Here is a 17046-nt window from a genome sequence, read left to right as displayed (position 1 = left end):
CATTAAATTTTAGATGAATCATACTTGAATTTTAATTCAATGGTGATTTTGAAAGCCACATCAGCTTTAGGATGATAAAAGAGGATAAAAAGATGATCCAAATCCGCAGGAGTGGCAAGCTACTTTAATTTTGTGAGCAATTGCTCCCATATTAAATTACTTGTCCGAGTGGGAGTGCAAGACAAATATTGAAGGCCAGAAAGACGAAAAGCATTATGGAGTTGAAGGAAGGATTGGAGCCAATGAGTCCAACTGCACAATACCTCTACAGCTCTGCATTATCTGTATCTATTCTCACCGTTTTGGAAATTGAAGTTCCAATTATCACCGACATCCACATGCATGCCATATCTTTGCTCAAGGATTTATTCCTCCCTATCAATCCACGCTTCTCCTCCGTCATGGTGCCCCCTCTCTCTCTCTCTTATGTTTTCCTTTTTATGTTACATATTTTTCTCTGGTTTATGCATGTAGTCTCAAATCCACCACCACCACTTCTATGTTTCGTCCATATATGGCCGTGGGATTCTGATTTAGAAGCGGCCGGGAACATCAACGACAGTCGGTGGTGGTGGTGGTCATGGTCGGCTCCATGCATATGCATGGTTAGGCCAATTAAGGCAATGACATATGAAAAGGGTGTTTGTATTAAAGAAATGGTAAAAGGTCTCAAGCAAAATGAAATGAGAAGAGTCCATTTGATATTCTAGGAATTAAGGTTTAGAAAAACAGAAAAAAAGAATAAAAAAAATGACGTAGCATGCATGTATAAAATCCTAAAAAAAAATTTATCTCTTTTGCTTTTTTGTGTTTATAATTCTTTATTTGTTTGATATTTTATATATTATACGTACTATCAAACAAAATTGATTTCAGCTGGCCAACAACGCATGTAATAATTCTTTAGTCCATCCACAGCACTAAGTTTGTTTAGCGTTATGGGGTTGTAGTTATGGCCAACAACGCATGTCTTATATTCGTAGAAGAAGAAAAAGGTAAGTTTCAAGTACCAAAAGTTGAAGTTTCAAGTACGTTTTTCTTTTCTATTTTAATTGGACCCCCAAACGAAGTCCAATTGACTCCAAACTTTGGACACGTGTTTATGAAGGTATATCATGATAATAATAATATATTTTTTTCCATTAAATTAGATCAAATAAATTCCAGATTTTATCACGTTAATTTCTAAAACTGGTTAACTTGAGGCAATTATCCTTGGCCCGTTGTGGTGGCCACTTGATAAGGCAATTTCTTTCAATCTAGCTAGTTTATAAAAGTGATATGAGTCCATTTTTTTAATAACATGTGAGATGCACATGAGTTTTTAATAAAATTTATTCTAACTTCGTCCCTGTTATTAAAAAAAATGTGCATCATAAATATTTATAAATACATGTCACTTTTAAAGATTAGATTGAAGGAAAATTCTCCAATTCAGTTTGAAGAAAAACTTTATCCTTGTTTAAATTAAAAATTTTATGCGATATTACAAAAAGAATGATAATTTGGAATGATAAAATCAAACTTTACTATAGACAAGACACTTTTTTTTTTCTTAGGCTATTATAGAAAGAGTAATACTGAAAAACTACACACTCTTATAGGAATTTTCAGTTTTTTGAGAAATGCTATAACATTGTCCTTTTCTTTTTCTCTCCATGTGGTATGATCATCTTGTCTTCTTATGTGTTCCCGTTTTTTAGGGAAAATAGCAAATGTTATCTTTAATTTTGTCTATATATTACTGACTTTCAAATGTACAATTTGTAGGGTAGAGCAAAAAGATTAATTTTTTATTTACCCCATCACACTTGTGGAATAGGTTATGGACCAAAAAGGTGATAGACAATGGAAAAGAGTAGAAGTGAAGCTTGAAGACCATATTAATGTCCCCATTTTCCCTGCCGGATTGTCACCCACATCATACGATGCATATCTTGACGACTACTTGTCAAAGGTAGCAATGGATCACTTTCCCCAAAGCAAACCACTATGGGAAGTTCACGTATTCAAGTATCCAACAAGCAATGCAGCTGGTAATATCATATTCAAGCTTCATCATTCGCTTGGTGATGGCTACTCTCTCATGGGTGCACTTCTTTCTTGTCTACAAAGTGCTGATAATCCTTCTGCTCCCTTAACATTGCCGTCACGCCCACACACAAAACTAGAAAGTGATAATACAAGTGATCGTGCAAGAGTGTTTCAAATCTTTCCCTTGATCTTTAACTCTATATCTGATTTTGGACGGAGCTTTTTGAAGAGCACTTTGGTTAAAGATGATCGGACACCAATAAGGTCCGGGGAAGAAGGAGTTGAGTATCGACCAATCACAATATCAACCATGACATTCTCTCTTGATCATATCCAACACATAAAGGCCAAGCTTGGATTGGTAAGATCAACATATATAACTGAAATTAGAAAAAAAAAACATATATAACTGATCGAGCACAAGCAGTAGTATACATAATAGAATTGATAGTTTTTTTTTTTTTTTTTTGAAAGGAATAGAATTGATAGTGCAATATATGGAATAGTGCAAAGTAATTAATGCATTTTTTTTTTTTTTGTTCAAAATTAATATCATTTGAGTAATGCTACTCTTTACACCATTTTTTCACACCGAAACACACCGTGTCAACTAATATGAAATATTGGGTGTAAATAGTAGTAACATTACTCATACGGTTTTTGTGAAGGACAAAATTTTCTTCCAAATTGAGTTTGAATTCTTTTTTTTTTTTTTAATAATTTTTTATTTTATCTAATCTATTAAATTGACAATGTCTTTAGAACATGTGATTTTCAGTTAAAAAATAGTTAATAGACTAAATTAGAGGAATTCTCTCCTGCCCAATTTAAATTTTTTACTTTATGATTTTGTAGCAACAGAAATGTTAGGTGTTTTTCTAGTGTACTCTTTGTGTCTTCCTAGTCATAAGTGTATATTATTTTATAAAAACCAGGTGAGAGAAATAAGAGCAATTGTCTTTTTTGTTTGTTATAAAATAATATTCACCTAGGTCCAAGAGAACACAATAAAAACATCAGGAGAGCATGCATGCACCTAGCATTCCCCATGTTGCAATATCAATGTGAATCCAATAATGACATATTCTGGACGATATATACCTATATTTTCAATAAAAACGAAAATAAGGAAAATATCAAAAATAATATTGGAGCAGCTAGCACCGCTTAATCAGAATTTTACCTGTTTTTCAGATAATGGAAGTACAAAATGAAAGATTGTTATGATTCTTGCTGATTGTTAATTTTATATTAGGATTTTATTTTATTTTATTTATTTCCTTTCCTTAATAGGGTTAAATAACTTAGATTTGCTTTAATTATTTTCATTTTCTTAGGATCTTAAGTTTACTATTGTTACTAAAATTATGTTTACTATTACTATAAGGATTACGTTTACTTTATTACAAGGATTTCTCTTCTATAAATAGGCTAGCCTATTATGTATAACTTATAAATTGAATTATTATCAAATCAGAATTTTTTTCTCAAATACTCTACGGAGTTTTATTTTTCTTTTAGCATGCGAGCTTGTTTTTATCTTTTTGGCTAGAAGACAAAGACGTTTCTCCTTGCAAAATCAAAGACACTGCTCTTTAATTAGTTACTTTAGTCTTCCACTACGTCATATTCACTACTACCATTTATGATTTTTTCCAAATCTAGTTGGCTAGCTAAGAACCACAAAGCAATTATCTCTTATATTAGGAACTTTTTAGTAGCTCCCAACGGTTATGTTTATTAGTGGCTTTAAGTTAGATGAGATTCTATGCTTTTGATCACAAGATTTATTTGATCATAATATGATAGTTGTAAGGTTAGAGTTAGTTTCTTAATTATAGCTCAACAACTTAACTGTATTTTCCCAAGTGTCCAGACAACAAATGATGTAATAACTGGAATAATCTTCTTGGGCACCCGATTATGCATGCAAGAGATAAGCAATGAATCAAGTAAAGCACAATCCACAGCCTTGGTGTTGCTCAACACAAGGATGATTAGGGAGTACAAGTCAGTCAAAGAGATGGTTGAAACTGACTCAGAGGCTCCATGGGGGAACCGATTCGCCTTCTTACATGTTCCAATTCCAAAGTTTAAGGATCCTAAATCCTTAGACCCACTTGAGTTTGTGTGGGAAGCACACAAGATAATCAAGAGGAAGAGAAGCTCATTAGACGTTTATCTCACCAGCAAGCTTTTGGAGATTATGAAGAAACTTAGAGGACCTGAGGTACATATTCTATCATCAATCATTTGATACTTATTAAGTAACCACTACAAAAAATATAGGAGTTTAATGACTGCCATATAGTGATGTTTTTGGGCCAAAAAACGTCACTATATGGTTTGTAACGTTCCTTTAGTGACGTTTTTAAAATGGTAAAAATTGCATAGACTGGAAAAGGGTGTAGTGCCCTTTTTACTATTCACACCGTCACCAATTAAAAAGACCCTTCATAGTTTAAATGTTAATTCTGGTTACTTACATATTTGTTATTCTACAATACCTTATAGGTTGGTTTATTAGTTGCTAGGCAGGCCACATTTAATTCGATTTGGTGCGTCTATTGTGATATCCAAAAGTTATATAAAACTTCAAAAGCAATCTTTTCAAATTACAAAGAAATATATAGAATTATACTTAATATTATCAACTATTTGTCTAAAATTGATTGTTATTTTAATTTTGAAATACCATACTATAAATTTCTCATAATGTGGGTATGCCAATAATACAGGCGGTAGCTAGATACATCCATCGGACATCGAAGAACTCCAGTATGAGTATCTCGAATGTGATTGGGCCAGTTGAAAAGGCAATTGTGGCTAATTATCCGATTAAAGGCATATATTTTATGACAGTTGGTGTACCTCAGGTAAGGCAAGTCCTTTAATATAGGGCTTTTGAAAGAAATTAAAATTTACAATTAATTTGTGGTCATCTTATCTTAATTAAACAAGGATGAATAACGGAATAGGATTCTCTACAATCTATTTTGGATTGGAGAATATTTAGTTAATGGCCAAGATCTCTCTAGAGAGATCTTAGGCCCATAAATGAGACATCTGTCCTATTAATATAAATAATAATAATAAAATATTATTTATATTTTAAAAATAATAAACAATTAAAAAAAAAAAAAAGCGAGGGCCACCCCAGTTGGGGCTGGGGGTGGCCAAAGCCACCCGAGCCACCTCCAAGGGCCAAATAAAAAAAATAATAAAATAATAAAACAAAAAACACTATTTGAGCCTTGGGTAGGGCTGGCAATTTTGACACGACCCGACAACCCGACACGAACACGACACGAAATTAGCGGGTTTGGGTTTACATTAAACGGGTTTGGGTCATAAACGGGTCGACCCGTTTATGACCCGTTTATGAGTGCTTAACGGGTCGTGTCGCGGGTCGACCCGCGGGTGACCCGCCAGACCCGTTTGTCTTTTTTTTTTTTTTTTTTTTTTTCTTTTTTTCACTTAAAAGAATTAAAGAAAAAATAAAAAAGTAAAAACAGCACATAGAGGCTAAGAGCCATAGATTAGATAGTGAAGCCTCCAGTCCAGATCTAGAATTATAAACAAAAACCCATTCGGCCATTCCTCAATTTCCTCCCTCTCGGCCTCACCGGACCTCACGCCACCGCCCACGCCACTTAACTTCTAACTATTAAGTGATTTGGTATGGCTAGCATGCTAGGAGTTTAATTTTAAGAGATAATTGCTAAAAATATTATTAATTTATTTTTTTAAAAAAAAAAAAAATCATTTTTTAAGTTAAACGGGTAAACGGGTCGTGTCGGGTCGTGTCGACCCGAAACGATCCGTTATTTAAACGGGTCTCACGGGTCGTGTCGTGCGACCCGTGAAAAACCCGGGTTCGAGTCGTGTCGGGGGGTCCGACCCGTTTAATAAACGGGTCGTGTCTGGGTCTTGGTTAAACGGGTCGCGGGTCCCCGCGGGTCGTAAACGGGTCGACCCGCGGACCCGTTTTGACAGCCCTAGCCTTGGGGGTATAGCTGATCCACCCCAAGGGCCATGGAGGTGGCTTCGGCCGGCTGCAACCACCCCTTGGGGGTGGCTTCGGCCCACCCTTGCTTTTTTTTTTTTCAAAAATATTTTTTTGATTTTTGATTTTTTTAATTTTTAATTATTTTTAAAATATAAATAATATTTTATTATTATTTATATTAATGGGACAAATGTCAAATTTATAGGGGTGTCAACCCGGTCCGGTTTCCCGGTTTTTGGCCAAAACCGGAACCGGAACCGGGGTACCCCGGTTCTTGGTTTTGGGAAACCGGAACCGGAACCGGGACCCCGGTTAACCGGGGTCCCGGTTCCCGGCCGGTTCCGGTTTTACCCGGTCCGGTACCCGGTTTTTGAAAATAATTAGTGTTTGGGGCTTATTTTAGGTATTGGGCCTAAAATAAGCCCATTATTTTTTTCATAAGTTAGCTCATTTTAAAAAAAAATTTATTAATCTTTTTGTCTAAATTAAAGAGGCTTGATTGTGATTGTTTCAAATAATTAAAAAATAAACCTAAAAAAGCATAAAAATCCTAAATAATCAATGTTTTTGCCTATATGAGCCTTAGAAATAAAAATTCAAATTTTTTAAAATACCCTAAACATAATTTTAAATTAGATACATAAAGAAAACATTAAAACAATAAAAAGTAAAAACAAGTATGTAAACAAACCAACATGCACAAGAAATAAATACCCCTTACTATATATATATATATATATATATATATATATATATATATATATTATTTAATAAAATAATACCCGGTTCCGGTTTTCCCGGTTTTGACCGGGTGCCAAAAACCGGGACCGGAACCGGGGTCCCGGTTTTTTTTTTTTTTGGAACCGGAACCGGAACCGGGTCCCGGTTTTCCGGTTTCCGGTTTCCCGGTTTCCCGGTTTTCCGGTCCCGGTTCCGGTTTCCCGGTTATTTTTGACACCCCTACAAATTTATAGTCCCAAAATCTCTCTAGAAAGATCTTGGTCATTAACTAAATATTCGGAGAAGATCCAATTCCATGAATAACTTATGGTGACGTCACCTATTTGCATTATAAAACGAAGAGCATGTGATTTTGTTGGGTTTTCTCTAGATAAGTGCCCCTATAATTAAGGACTACTTTGATGTTAATTTTCTGTCCATTCAACTCTTTCTTACATAATTCAAATAAGTGTTTCGATTTACAACTATAAAATAGCACACAAAATATCAACTATAAAAGAATAAATACTTTAATTTCTTAACATGGATTTGTGAAGGGCTAACGTCATTGGTGTTGCACTTTCTCAGATATTTTATTATTGATTACAACTATAATTAAGTTTGGAACAAAATAAACCACGGTTTCTGTGCAAATTTCACATTGTAATTTATGGGTCGTTGTAACAAGTTTTTCTTTTTTTTTTTTTGATGGGTTTGCAGAATCTTAATATAACAATAGTAAGTTATATGAGAAATCTGAGGGTCTCTGCTGGGATAGAAAAGGGATTCCTTGATCCCCAAAAGTTCAAGTCATGCGTGGAGAATGCCTTTGAGATGATGCTTCAAGCCGCCGATGAACTTCCCCCACAGAAAACTTTAATTTGACGGTTTTTATATGCATCATTTAAAATGAATTGTTATTTGGTAACCAAAATGAATACTTCCAATCTTGTTATGATTGTGAATGGACTAGTAACTAGTTGAAAGAATGTTTTTATATTAGTTTCGAGTAATAAGATTTGAATTTGGCTAATTAACAAGAGAATGATTTACAATTTTATTTTATTTTTTGGTTGGTTTCAAAATAGAGATAGAGAATTAAATATTGTTAACGTGTGACTTAAATCATCAAGTCTTGATGTTGGGCCCAGCCAGCTATTCTCCATTGTCCTATTGCTTTAGAGAAGAAGTCATGTACTAACCGACTACATATATTTCGCGGGAGAGGCTTACATGTGGTAGACAAAACTACTGCATATCTGCGGTAGTTTGTTCTACTGCTGGGATTTATCTTTCAAGGGTTTTTTAACTCTTCGTAAAAAAAAAAAGGTTGCCTTATCCACCGGGGTCCAGAGAGTTACCGACGAGTGCGAGGCCGCAGTTATCCTCTGCATTGGTTGAAATCTGGAGGTGGTTGTAAGTTGGATGATGTAAGAAGAAATGGGTGAATGAAGATGAAATTCAAAATCTATTTTCCAGCAAAATTGCTTCGAACTTTTTTGCTTCATTCCCTGGCCTTTCTTCCACCATCCCATTCCCCTCCTTCTTTGCGCAAAAAAATCCCTTTCAGATCTTGGTTTAAATTTTTTGTTTTGCTTGTGGCTCTGGATGTGTTGTGGGGGATCTTCTCTAGGGTGGAAATTGGTGTTGCAGTTGAGGGTTTTAATCCAGTAGATGTCATGATTTTTGGATTCAACTCTTTGTTGCAGAAGAGAATTGGGGTTTCTACTCCCCCGAGAAAGAAAACTTGCATTGTAAATGATGTTTCATCCTCAAGGAGCTTAAAAACACTCTCATAGACCATAGTCTTCTTACTGGAGATAAACTTCAGAAGAATGCTTTAAGGTGCAGAGGATAAGCAGTGCAATATTTGATTTTGGATATGGTGAGAAAAGAAAGAAGACGGCTTGTGGTTTGGGTAGAAAAAAACAAAAGAAATTGACGGGAGTTAAACGTGAGATTTGACGGTGTTTTTTTCTTTTTACTTACATTATTAGAAAAGAAATCTCAGGTAAGCCAAGTCCATATTTCGCTATTACTTCAAAAGAGAATGTAATTTGAACTTTTTAAAATTACTTATAAAATTTAGTAAATATAGGATTTAATAATCGTAAATATCTTTATAATCCCTTCATTTAATGTGAGATGCCACATAAAATTAATAAAATTTTACTTTTATAATGTGTAATTTTGATTGTTTTTATCTATGCTTTGGGTTTACGATAATAATAGATATGTAAATGTTAATTCATTCTTAATTAGCCCAAAATTGTGCACATTTCACATACTGCCCTTAATTCAATCATGGGATATTCCACAAATGCCCTTGTATTCTCTTGGCCGACTTTAGTGCCTTATAAAAGGCTTGCAGCATGAGCCTTTGAAGGTGTGCCAAAAACGTAAGTGAGTGTGTGCCAAAAAAAAAAAAAAAAAAAAAAAAAAGAAAAAAAGAAAAAAAGAAAAGAAAGTTGAATGTGAGAATTTGATGTATTGGGGCTTAGGTTTGAGTGGCCTTTTCACCCTATTATTCTATTGTACTATTGGGGCTTAGGTTTGAGTGGCCTTTTCACCCTATTATTCTATTGTACTCATCTTTTGATAGTAACTTTTCTCTGGGTCATTTCCAATAGTGGATGTAAGTTGTTAAGCCGAACCACTTAAATTTTTGTATCGTGTGTGATTGCTTATCTCATTACAAAAACTAGAGATTTAGTGACGTGTCTACAGTGTAGGTTTTTTTTAAAAGCCCAACAATTGGTGACTTGTTAATTTCAAACATGTCACTAATTTTTTTAGTGACGTGTCAAAGTTTACACATCACCAATTAGTGATGTGTGAACTTTAACACATTACTACTTAGTGACGTGTTAAAGTTTAACACATCACTACATTTAAAACGCAATTAAAAGAATTGTAAGCCAAGAAAACAAAACAAAAAAAATAAATTAATTAAATAAAAAAAGTGGTGACGTGTTTTTTTCCACACGTCACCAATTTTAAAACAAAAATTCTGAAAAAAATAATAATAATAATAATAATAATGACGTGTTGTACAAACATGCCACCAATTGGTGACGTGTCACTGTAGCATGTCACCCATTTGGTGACGTGTCATAGTGACACGTCACTAAGTACTGACATGCCACAGTGACATGTCACCGCAGTAGTGACGTGCCACCATCACACGTCACGAAATAGGTGACGTACCATCATGGCACGTCAACAATGGGTGATATGCCACCATGGCACGTCACTAAATGGCGACGTGCTGGTTCCTCACACATCACCAAAGGGTTTGCATGGGGAATCAGCGTGCGCCTGTACCCGCACCTTCAAACAGCCCTCCTTCCTTTCTTCTTCTTCTCTTCTTTCTCTTGGGCAAACAGTTCTCTCGCTCCATCAGTCTCACTCTCTCTCTCCCTCTTCGACGCTGGTCTCTCTCCCCCTTGGGCAATCTAGCTATCTCCCTCTGGCCATCTCCTCTCTCTCTCTCTCTCTCTCTCTCTATATATATATATATATATATATATATATATATATATATATATATATATATATATTTGTGAACTTATTTATTTATTTGGTTTTATTAAGTATTATATATTTGTTTGAAATTTGATTTATAGTTTCTTTTTTTTTTTTGTATGGTAGCTAGCTAGGTTTGTTATATATGAGCATGCATGCAATATATATATATATTAATGGAAAATTTTGTTTAGGTTTTGAAATTGATATTATGTAAATGTTAAAAAAGAAAAGAAAAAACTAACATAGATTTATTTTATTTAGGGCCCCATAAGAAATGCATTTAAAGTTGGACAATATTTATTGGTTTGAATTTAGACAAAAAAAATTTTACTTGATTTGTTATTTAGATGTTAGATTTTTTATTTAGATTTTAGGTTTGTTATTTTGTGTTTAATTAGATTTTAGAATTCTGTAATTATTTGTTGGATTATAATTTTGTTTAGGTTTTTAAAATTCTGATTATGTAAATATTATAAAAATAAAAAATAAATAAATAAAAAAACTAACCTAGATTTATTTTAATTAAGGTCCCCATAACAAATGCATTTAAATTTGGACAATATTTATTGGTATGAATTTAGACAAAATAAATTTATTTATTTATTTGTTCTTCTTTAAGTATTATATATTTGTTCCTAATGTATTCACACTACGGATAAAAGTTGGATGACAAAGTATAGGGATTCGAAGGAATACATGGACGGCTGTAAATCCTTCGTGGACTTTGCAGTTAGGAACTGTAGAAGCCCTGATAATTTAATTCATTGCCACTGTAAAACGTGTCACCTTAACATGGGCCTCGGATATGAGAAGATTTTGGTTTGTTGTAATGATTATATGTTATTCTGGAATGATAATGTGGAGTTAGATTTCTGTACAATTTGTGGAAATCTAAATGGAAGGATGAAATTAATTTAGACGAGGTTGGTCAACTCATATCGTTTGAGAAACGTCCGGTGAAGGTGTTGCGGTGGTTTCCACTCATACCACGACTATAAAGGCTGTTTATGTCATAGCATACTGCGCCCCATATGAGGTTGCATACAGATGGCCACACAAAGAACGACGTACTGAGGCATCCGGCCGATGGTGAAGCATGGAAGTCATTCAGTAATTTACATTCGAGATTTTCATCAGACAGCAGGAATGTAACTATGTAAGGCTTGGTCTAGCCTCGGATGGATTTAATCCTTTTGGGAACATGAACACATCCCATAGTACTTGTCATGTAATGCTTGTTCTGTACAACTTGCCTCCTTGGATGTGTATGAAACAATCGTCTTTCATATTATCCCTGATTATCTCAAGCCCAACTTCACCTAGAATGAATATAGATGTCTACCTTCAACCCTTAATGTTGGACTTACAGGACTTATGGAATGTAGGGGTACGCACATTTGATGTCTCCATGAAAAAATCTTTTGTGTTATGAGCGCAGTTGATGTGGACAATTAATGACTTCCCTACATGCGTAGATTTGTCTGGATGGCCTACTAGGGATGAAAAGGCATGTTCTTACTGTATGTATTCAACAAGGTCTACATGGTTAAAACATGGCCATAAATATTGTTTTATGGGGGCATAGGTGATGGTTGCCTATGGATCACGTGTGTAGAAAGAATAGAAGAACATTTGACGGTGCCCAAGAACTAGAACGTGCCCCGATGTGCCAGATGAAGATAAAATTCTGAGACAATTAGATGAGAGGGTATTTAGGGATGAGAACGCTGGTAAGTCAAAGAGCGCTGGTAAGTCAAAGAAGCGGAAGAGGACTCCTGAGAAACGACAAGCAGCGGCTAATCATGTAGTGTAGAAGAAGAAAAGTATTTTCTTTAGGTTGACATATTGAAAAGATAATTTATTACGGTACAACCTTGATGTCATGCATTGTAGTGATCCAAATAATTAACTAAGCTTAGGTAGCTTAGTTAGAGGGTTAATTTGGACTTTAGGTCACTAAGGACAGCTAGAAGGGCATTTTGGAAATTTTAGACTTTCGGACCGGACATACATCCAAGGACCACTGTACGTATGCTCTTGTTTGTAAGTGAGGATGTACGCTGGGAGACCATCAGACATACTCTGCCAATAGTACGTCGTACTATGCAAATAGTACACGGACATACACCCCGATAGTACTGCACATACGCTACTTTTGGGTTAACCCCTAGATAATACCTGGACGTACGCTACAACCTTTGGACCGCTGGGTAAATAGTACCGAACATACGCCCCAATAGTACCAGACGTCCGCTACTTTTCAGAATAGTTAGTAGCGCCCTTTGCTTTTTCTCACCTATAAATACACCCTACCCTCAACGTTAAGCCTCATTTTCGCCCCTAGGCTCTCTGAAATCCTCTGTGTGAGTGTGTTCTTGTGTGTTTTGTGAGTCTTGGAGAAGGAGAGGTGATTCTTGGAGGTTTTGGCTTTAAAGAGTATTCGAGGTATGGAGCCTCAAGGGAATTTTATGAAGGAGCCTTATAACCCAGGTGAGTTCAAACTTACAAGGATGCTCGTTGTTACTTTGCCCGCATTGCACGTCTATTTTATATATATATATATATATATATATATATATATATATATATATATATATATCAAATATGCATATTTTGCAACTCTTATGAAATACATTTTGGAATTACTGTGAATTCTCTTTGTGAAAACGTGTGTTGATTAACAAGATAACAATAGGGATTGTAAAACTATGCATGTAAAAGACTGATAAGATTAATTGCATCGTATGACATGGTACACCGGTATATGCGGGATAACGGCCATGGGCTTACTATACAGGTTAACTTTATGGTCAAATGTGTGTAAGCTTTGGATCCAATAGTTTTGTGACCAGGGGCAGCCATTCCCTAATGGATGGTCACTACAAGACGTACATCATTAGTGGTGTGGGCCACCCGAGGTCAGACTCGGTTGTGCCACTAATGGGATGGACGGTAGCGTGCAATATCCGGGGCATTTATGTTGTATTACAGGTCCCTCGAGACAGCGCCAACCCTGCTAAGAATGGGTAAAATCTCGAGTACACCATACGGTTAAACTATTATTGTTACTCATGATTATAAGCATATATTATATTTATATTACATCCATGATAAACTGTCATCTCATAATGTTGCATGTGTTTTATAAACAACAGAGTTCACTATTTAATGACAGGTACGCCATGTGCATTTATACTCACTAAGTCGTCGAACTTACCCTTGTATTATGTACAACTTTTAGCAGAGATCGATACCGCACAGCTTTCAGTTATTTTGGAGAATTCGACCCGGCAGATGCTTGAGGACTTATTGCAAGCTTAGGCGAGCACTCATGATAACTAGTACTTATAAGTTGTGTTGTCAACATAGTAGTACATGGTGCAAATACAAGATCATTCCCATAAGGATTGCTGAATTTCCGTTTAAAAATAATTTCCTTAAGTAAATTAGAGATTGAGTTAATAATAATAAAACGAGTAGAGCTTTGATATCAACCGCTAATTATATTCAATTAATATAACAATATGCCAATGCTTTGATCATGTTATGCATATCTAATGTTTGCCAACCTAAGGGCATGGGTGTATACTCCTTAAGCTATAGATTTCCCTAACTCATGGGTGTATACTCTAACTCATTTCTTTCCTAAAGGATTTCGCATGGTACATGCTAAGTTGTTCTTTAAAAAAGCATATGTTCTATGGAAATCGACAAACACACGAGGCCTAGGGCATGGGTGTATCCTCCCGGTTCCCCATGTTGATTAACCCAAGAATCGCGGTGTGGATTCTGTTGTTACTTAAGTTAAACCCAAGACTCGATCATCCAAATTGATCTAACTAACTAGTTCATACCACATGCACATGTTGATCAAGCACACACATATGAGGAATTCATGCAAGCAGGTATTAATCAAGTTAAATAGCACAACAAGATCATCACAAGGCGTCAATATGGAAATATTAATTTAACATAACTAGGGCTTCAATCTAGCCTTACTAAGTAAATTAGCTACACATAAAGTTGATGTTAAACATAAAATAAAAGAAAAGAAAAGAATAAACCCGAGACTTGAACTTGAAGAGCTCCTATTCTTCTCCTTCCCTCAGTCTCCCAATTCTAGAGGCTTAAGGGTCTATTTATAGGCTTTAGAAGTCCTAGACAAAGCAGTAAACCTAGGGAATTCGTAGGGTTTTGAGACCTATTACAAATTGGAATTGGAAAACCCTAATATGGAAATATTGTCAATCTAGCCGCCACTTGATAAGTCTCCTGCACCCAGGAACGCTCGATCATAGCCCGTGTGCGCTCGATCGCATGTTTGCGATCGTTCCTTCTTTTGGCATGCGCTCGATCACTCCTGGCCTATTTGCTGCTATGTCCTCTCGGGTATTGCGCTTTATCGCAGGTACCCTGCGATTGATCGCAGCACCAGAGAGCTCCAATTGTCTTCATTTTATCTTTTGGGCTCAAATCACCTAGTTTTACTTCATTTTCTTCCAAAAGCCTGTAAAAGTATGAAAAACACAAAAATGAATTAAAATGACCTAATTAAGTAAAACCAAAGGAATAAAACATGCAAGTTAAGGGCTGAAAATATGAATATTTTAGCACTTATGACACCCCCAAACTTACATATTGCTAGTCCCTTAGCAATACAAAACTAAAAACAAGAATGGAAAAACAGAAAACAATAGATAAATCCATCTTTCGTGGGATGTACGATTGCATTTAGCGTATGCAACAAGCTTTTTAAACCACTAGGAATTCCCTAGTGGACGAGTGAAGTCTCGTGAGGGTTTTCCAGAAATGTTACCCACAAACATCATGCAAGAGTTCATGTTATTCCAAAAGTTAAAGCATCACTTCAAGATTATGATTTTCATTCATCAGCAAGTTTAAAAAGATGAACCCCATCTTCACAATAACTTGGAATCTCCAAGTGCAATTACTTACCAAGGACATGCTAAAGCATCACAAGTTCGAAAATTATGTACAGTGAACTAGTACAAAATTATGAGGCTTCCAAATCTTTCCAATATGCAATGTCACCTTATGTCAGAATTCACTGAAGTTCCTATTAGAATGACACACTGGGAATTTTTTTTTTTTTCTTCTTCTTCTTTTGGTCAGGTTATTCAATGTTGGTTCCCTTAAGCTTTCTATTTGACCCTTGTAGCGAGTGTTAAGTCAATGACTCCCAAACCAAGTGGTTTTAGGGCATTAGGTGTAGAGACACCCTTAAGGACCTATTAACTCGAGTCAAAAAGGCTACAAAACCAACTAACCATGATATTGATCAAATCCAAAATTTTTACCTTTTGACGTGAACACTCGATGCTTTGAGGCAAGAGGTCTAGTTACTCAATGAAAAGCCATCAATGATCATTTATTTCATATCTTTTTTTTTTTTTTTTTCTTTTCATCACTATATATGCCATAGTGTCATCTAAAAGTCATCCAATTTCATCCAAGATGCAGAAAAACACATATTAGACCTCATGTCATTCCTCACAAATTATGTGCTAATGTACTTGTGTGATCAGATCAAACATGTGATTTTTCAACTATCCTCAACAAGTAGCCAAACTAACAAATTCACTCATCAGATCATGTGTTCAAAATTTTAAGCTCACTGATGAATTCAAGCCACAATTCTTTTAGATCAACTTAAAATTTTTAGAGCAAACATGAACATGCACAAACTTTATTTTTTATTTTTTATTTTTTATTTTTTCAAATAAACAAACAAACACAAAACAAATAACATGAAATTGGGACAAAGTGTGTGTGAACATGTATGCCCATACCCCCAAACTTAAATGACACATTGTCCTCAATGTGTCTAAGTAAAGGAAAGAATGTACCCGGGAGATGGACGACATAGTCTTGGAAAGCATGGCTCATAGCACACCCCCAAACTTGAATCAAAGCACACTTGTCCCTACAAAATAAGGAAACACACAAGTAAAAAGAAACAAAACAAATAAAAAGATAACTATGGGATGCTGCTGTTGTGCAAATTTATTTAACTCGCAAGTGCACGAATCAATTGTAGTTTAATGGATTGCAAGTGCGAGGTCGATCCCACAGAGAATTGTATTTTTGAAAGAGCAATTCATATCTAAACTAATTAAATCCTAATCTAGTTCCAAAAGGGTTTTGATTTTTGAGTTTTGAAAATTAAAGGATAAACATAAACTAATTAAAATAAGTAAATCTAAGGATAAAGGTACTAAGGTTTGGGAATTCACACTCACCAAATCATAACAACATACTTTATGTTCATCAATATTAATCCGAAGTTCTCACAAATTAAATCATAGATATGTTTTACTATGCTTCAAAGAATTAATCAAAACCATCCCATGTATCCATTCATTGACCAAATCACAAAAGGAATCCAAATTCAATTGAAACACCAGATGTATCCGTAGAACAAATCACAAGAGATATCCAATTTTTATGAGTTAAAAGCCAAGCAATCAATCATATGAAATTATCTCAAATCATCACATGTATCCTTGAATCACAAGAGATATCCAAGAATCACTCCATACAATTGATTAGAAGTAAAACAATTAAAATATAAAACCCAATAAAATCAGAATAATAAAAACTTACATAAAAGTGATGTTGTTCTTCATCGGTGAGGCTTCATCCCTAACCTTAGTTGGGAATTTAGCTCCACATAAAAATAAAATCTAAACCTAAACCTAAACCTAAAGAAAAACTAAACAAAAGAATTTTGCTCT

The 17046-nt window shown here is 35.0% G+C and overlaps 1 protein-coding gene across 1 annotated transcript; it reads left to right on the top strand.

The window, feature by feature from the left end:
• Nucleotides 1-211: 211 nt before the first annotated feature.
• LOC132183028 (wax ester synthase/diacylglycerol acyltransferase 4-like) lies at nucleotides 212-7787 on the top strand. Its single transcript, XM_059596419.2, has 5 exons — nucleotides 212-404; nucleotides 1823-2395; nucleotides 3911-4264; nucleotides 4773-4910; nucleotides 7484-7787. The coding sequence occupies exons 1-5, from the start codon at nucleotides 216-218 to the stop codon at nucleotides 7646-7648; spliced, it is 1419 nt and encodes a 472-aa protein (XP_059452402.2). The 5' UTR covers nucleotides 212-215; the 3' UTR covers nucleotides 7649-7787.
• Nucleotides 7788-17046: the final 9259 nt, after the last annotated feature.

The sequence above is a fragment of the Corylus avellana genome, chromosome 5 (genome assembly GCF_965113065.1).
Source record: "Corylus avellana chromosome 5, dhCorAvel1.hap1.2, whole genome shotgun sequence".
NCBI classification, from domain to species: Eukaryota; Viridiplantae; Streptophyta; class Magnoliopsida; order Fagales; family Betulaceae; genus Corylus; species Corylus avellana.
This window is presented reverse-complemented; position numbering and strand designations above follow the sequence as displayed.

What these genes read in the sequence shown, in the direction of transcription:
- LOC132183028 (XM_059596419.2), top strand. Translation starts at nt 216, where the DNA reads ATGGAGTTGAAGGAAGGATTGGAGCCAATGAGTCCAACTGCACAATAC. An exon ending in CACGCTTCTCCTCCGTCATG is followed by an intron (nt 405 to 1,822) that starts GTGCCCCCTCTC and finishes CTTGTGGAATAG; the next exon opens with GTTATGGACCAAAAAGGTGA. An exon ending in AGAAACTTAGAGGACCTGAG is followed by an intron (nt 4,265 to 4,772) that starts GTACATATTCTA and finishes CCAATAATACAG; the next exon opens with GCGGTAGCTAGATACATCCA.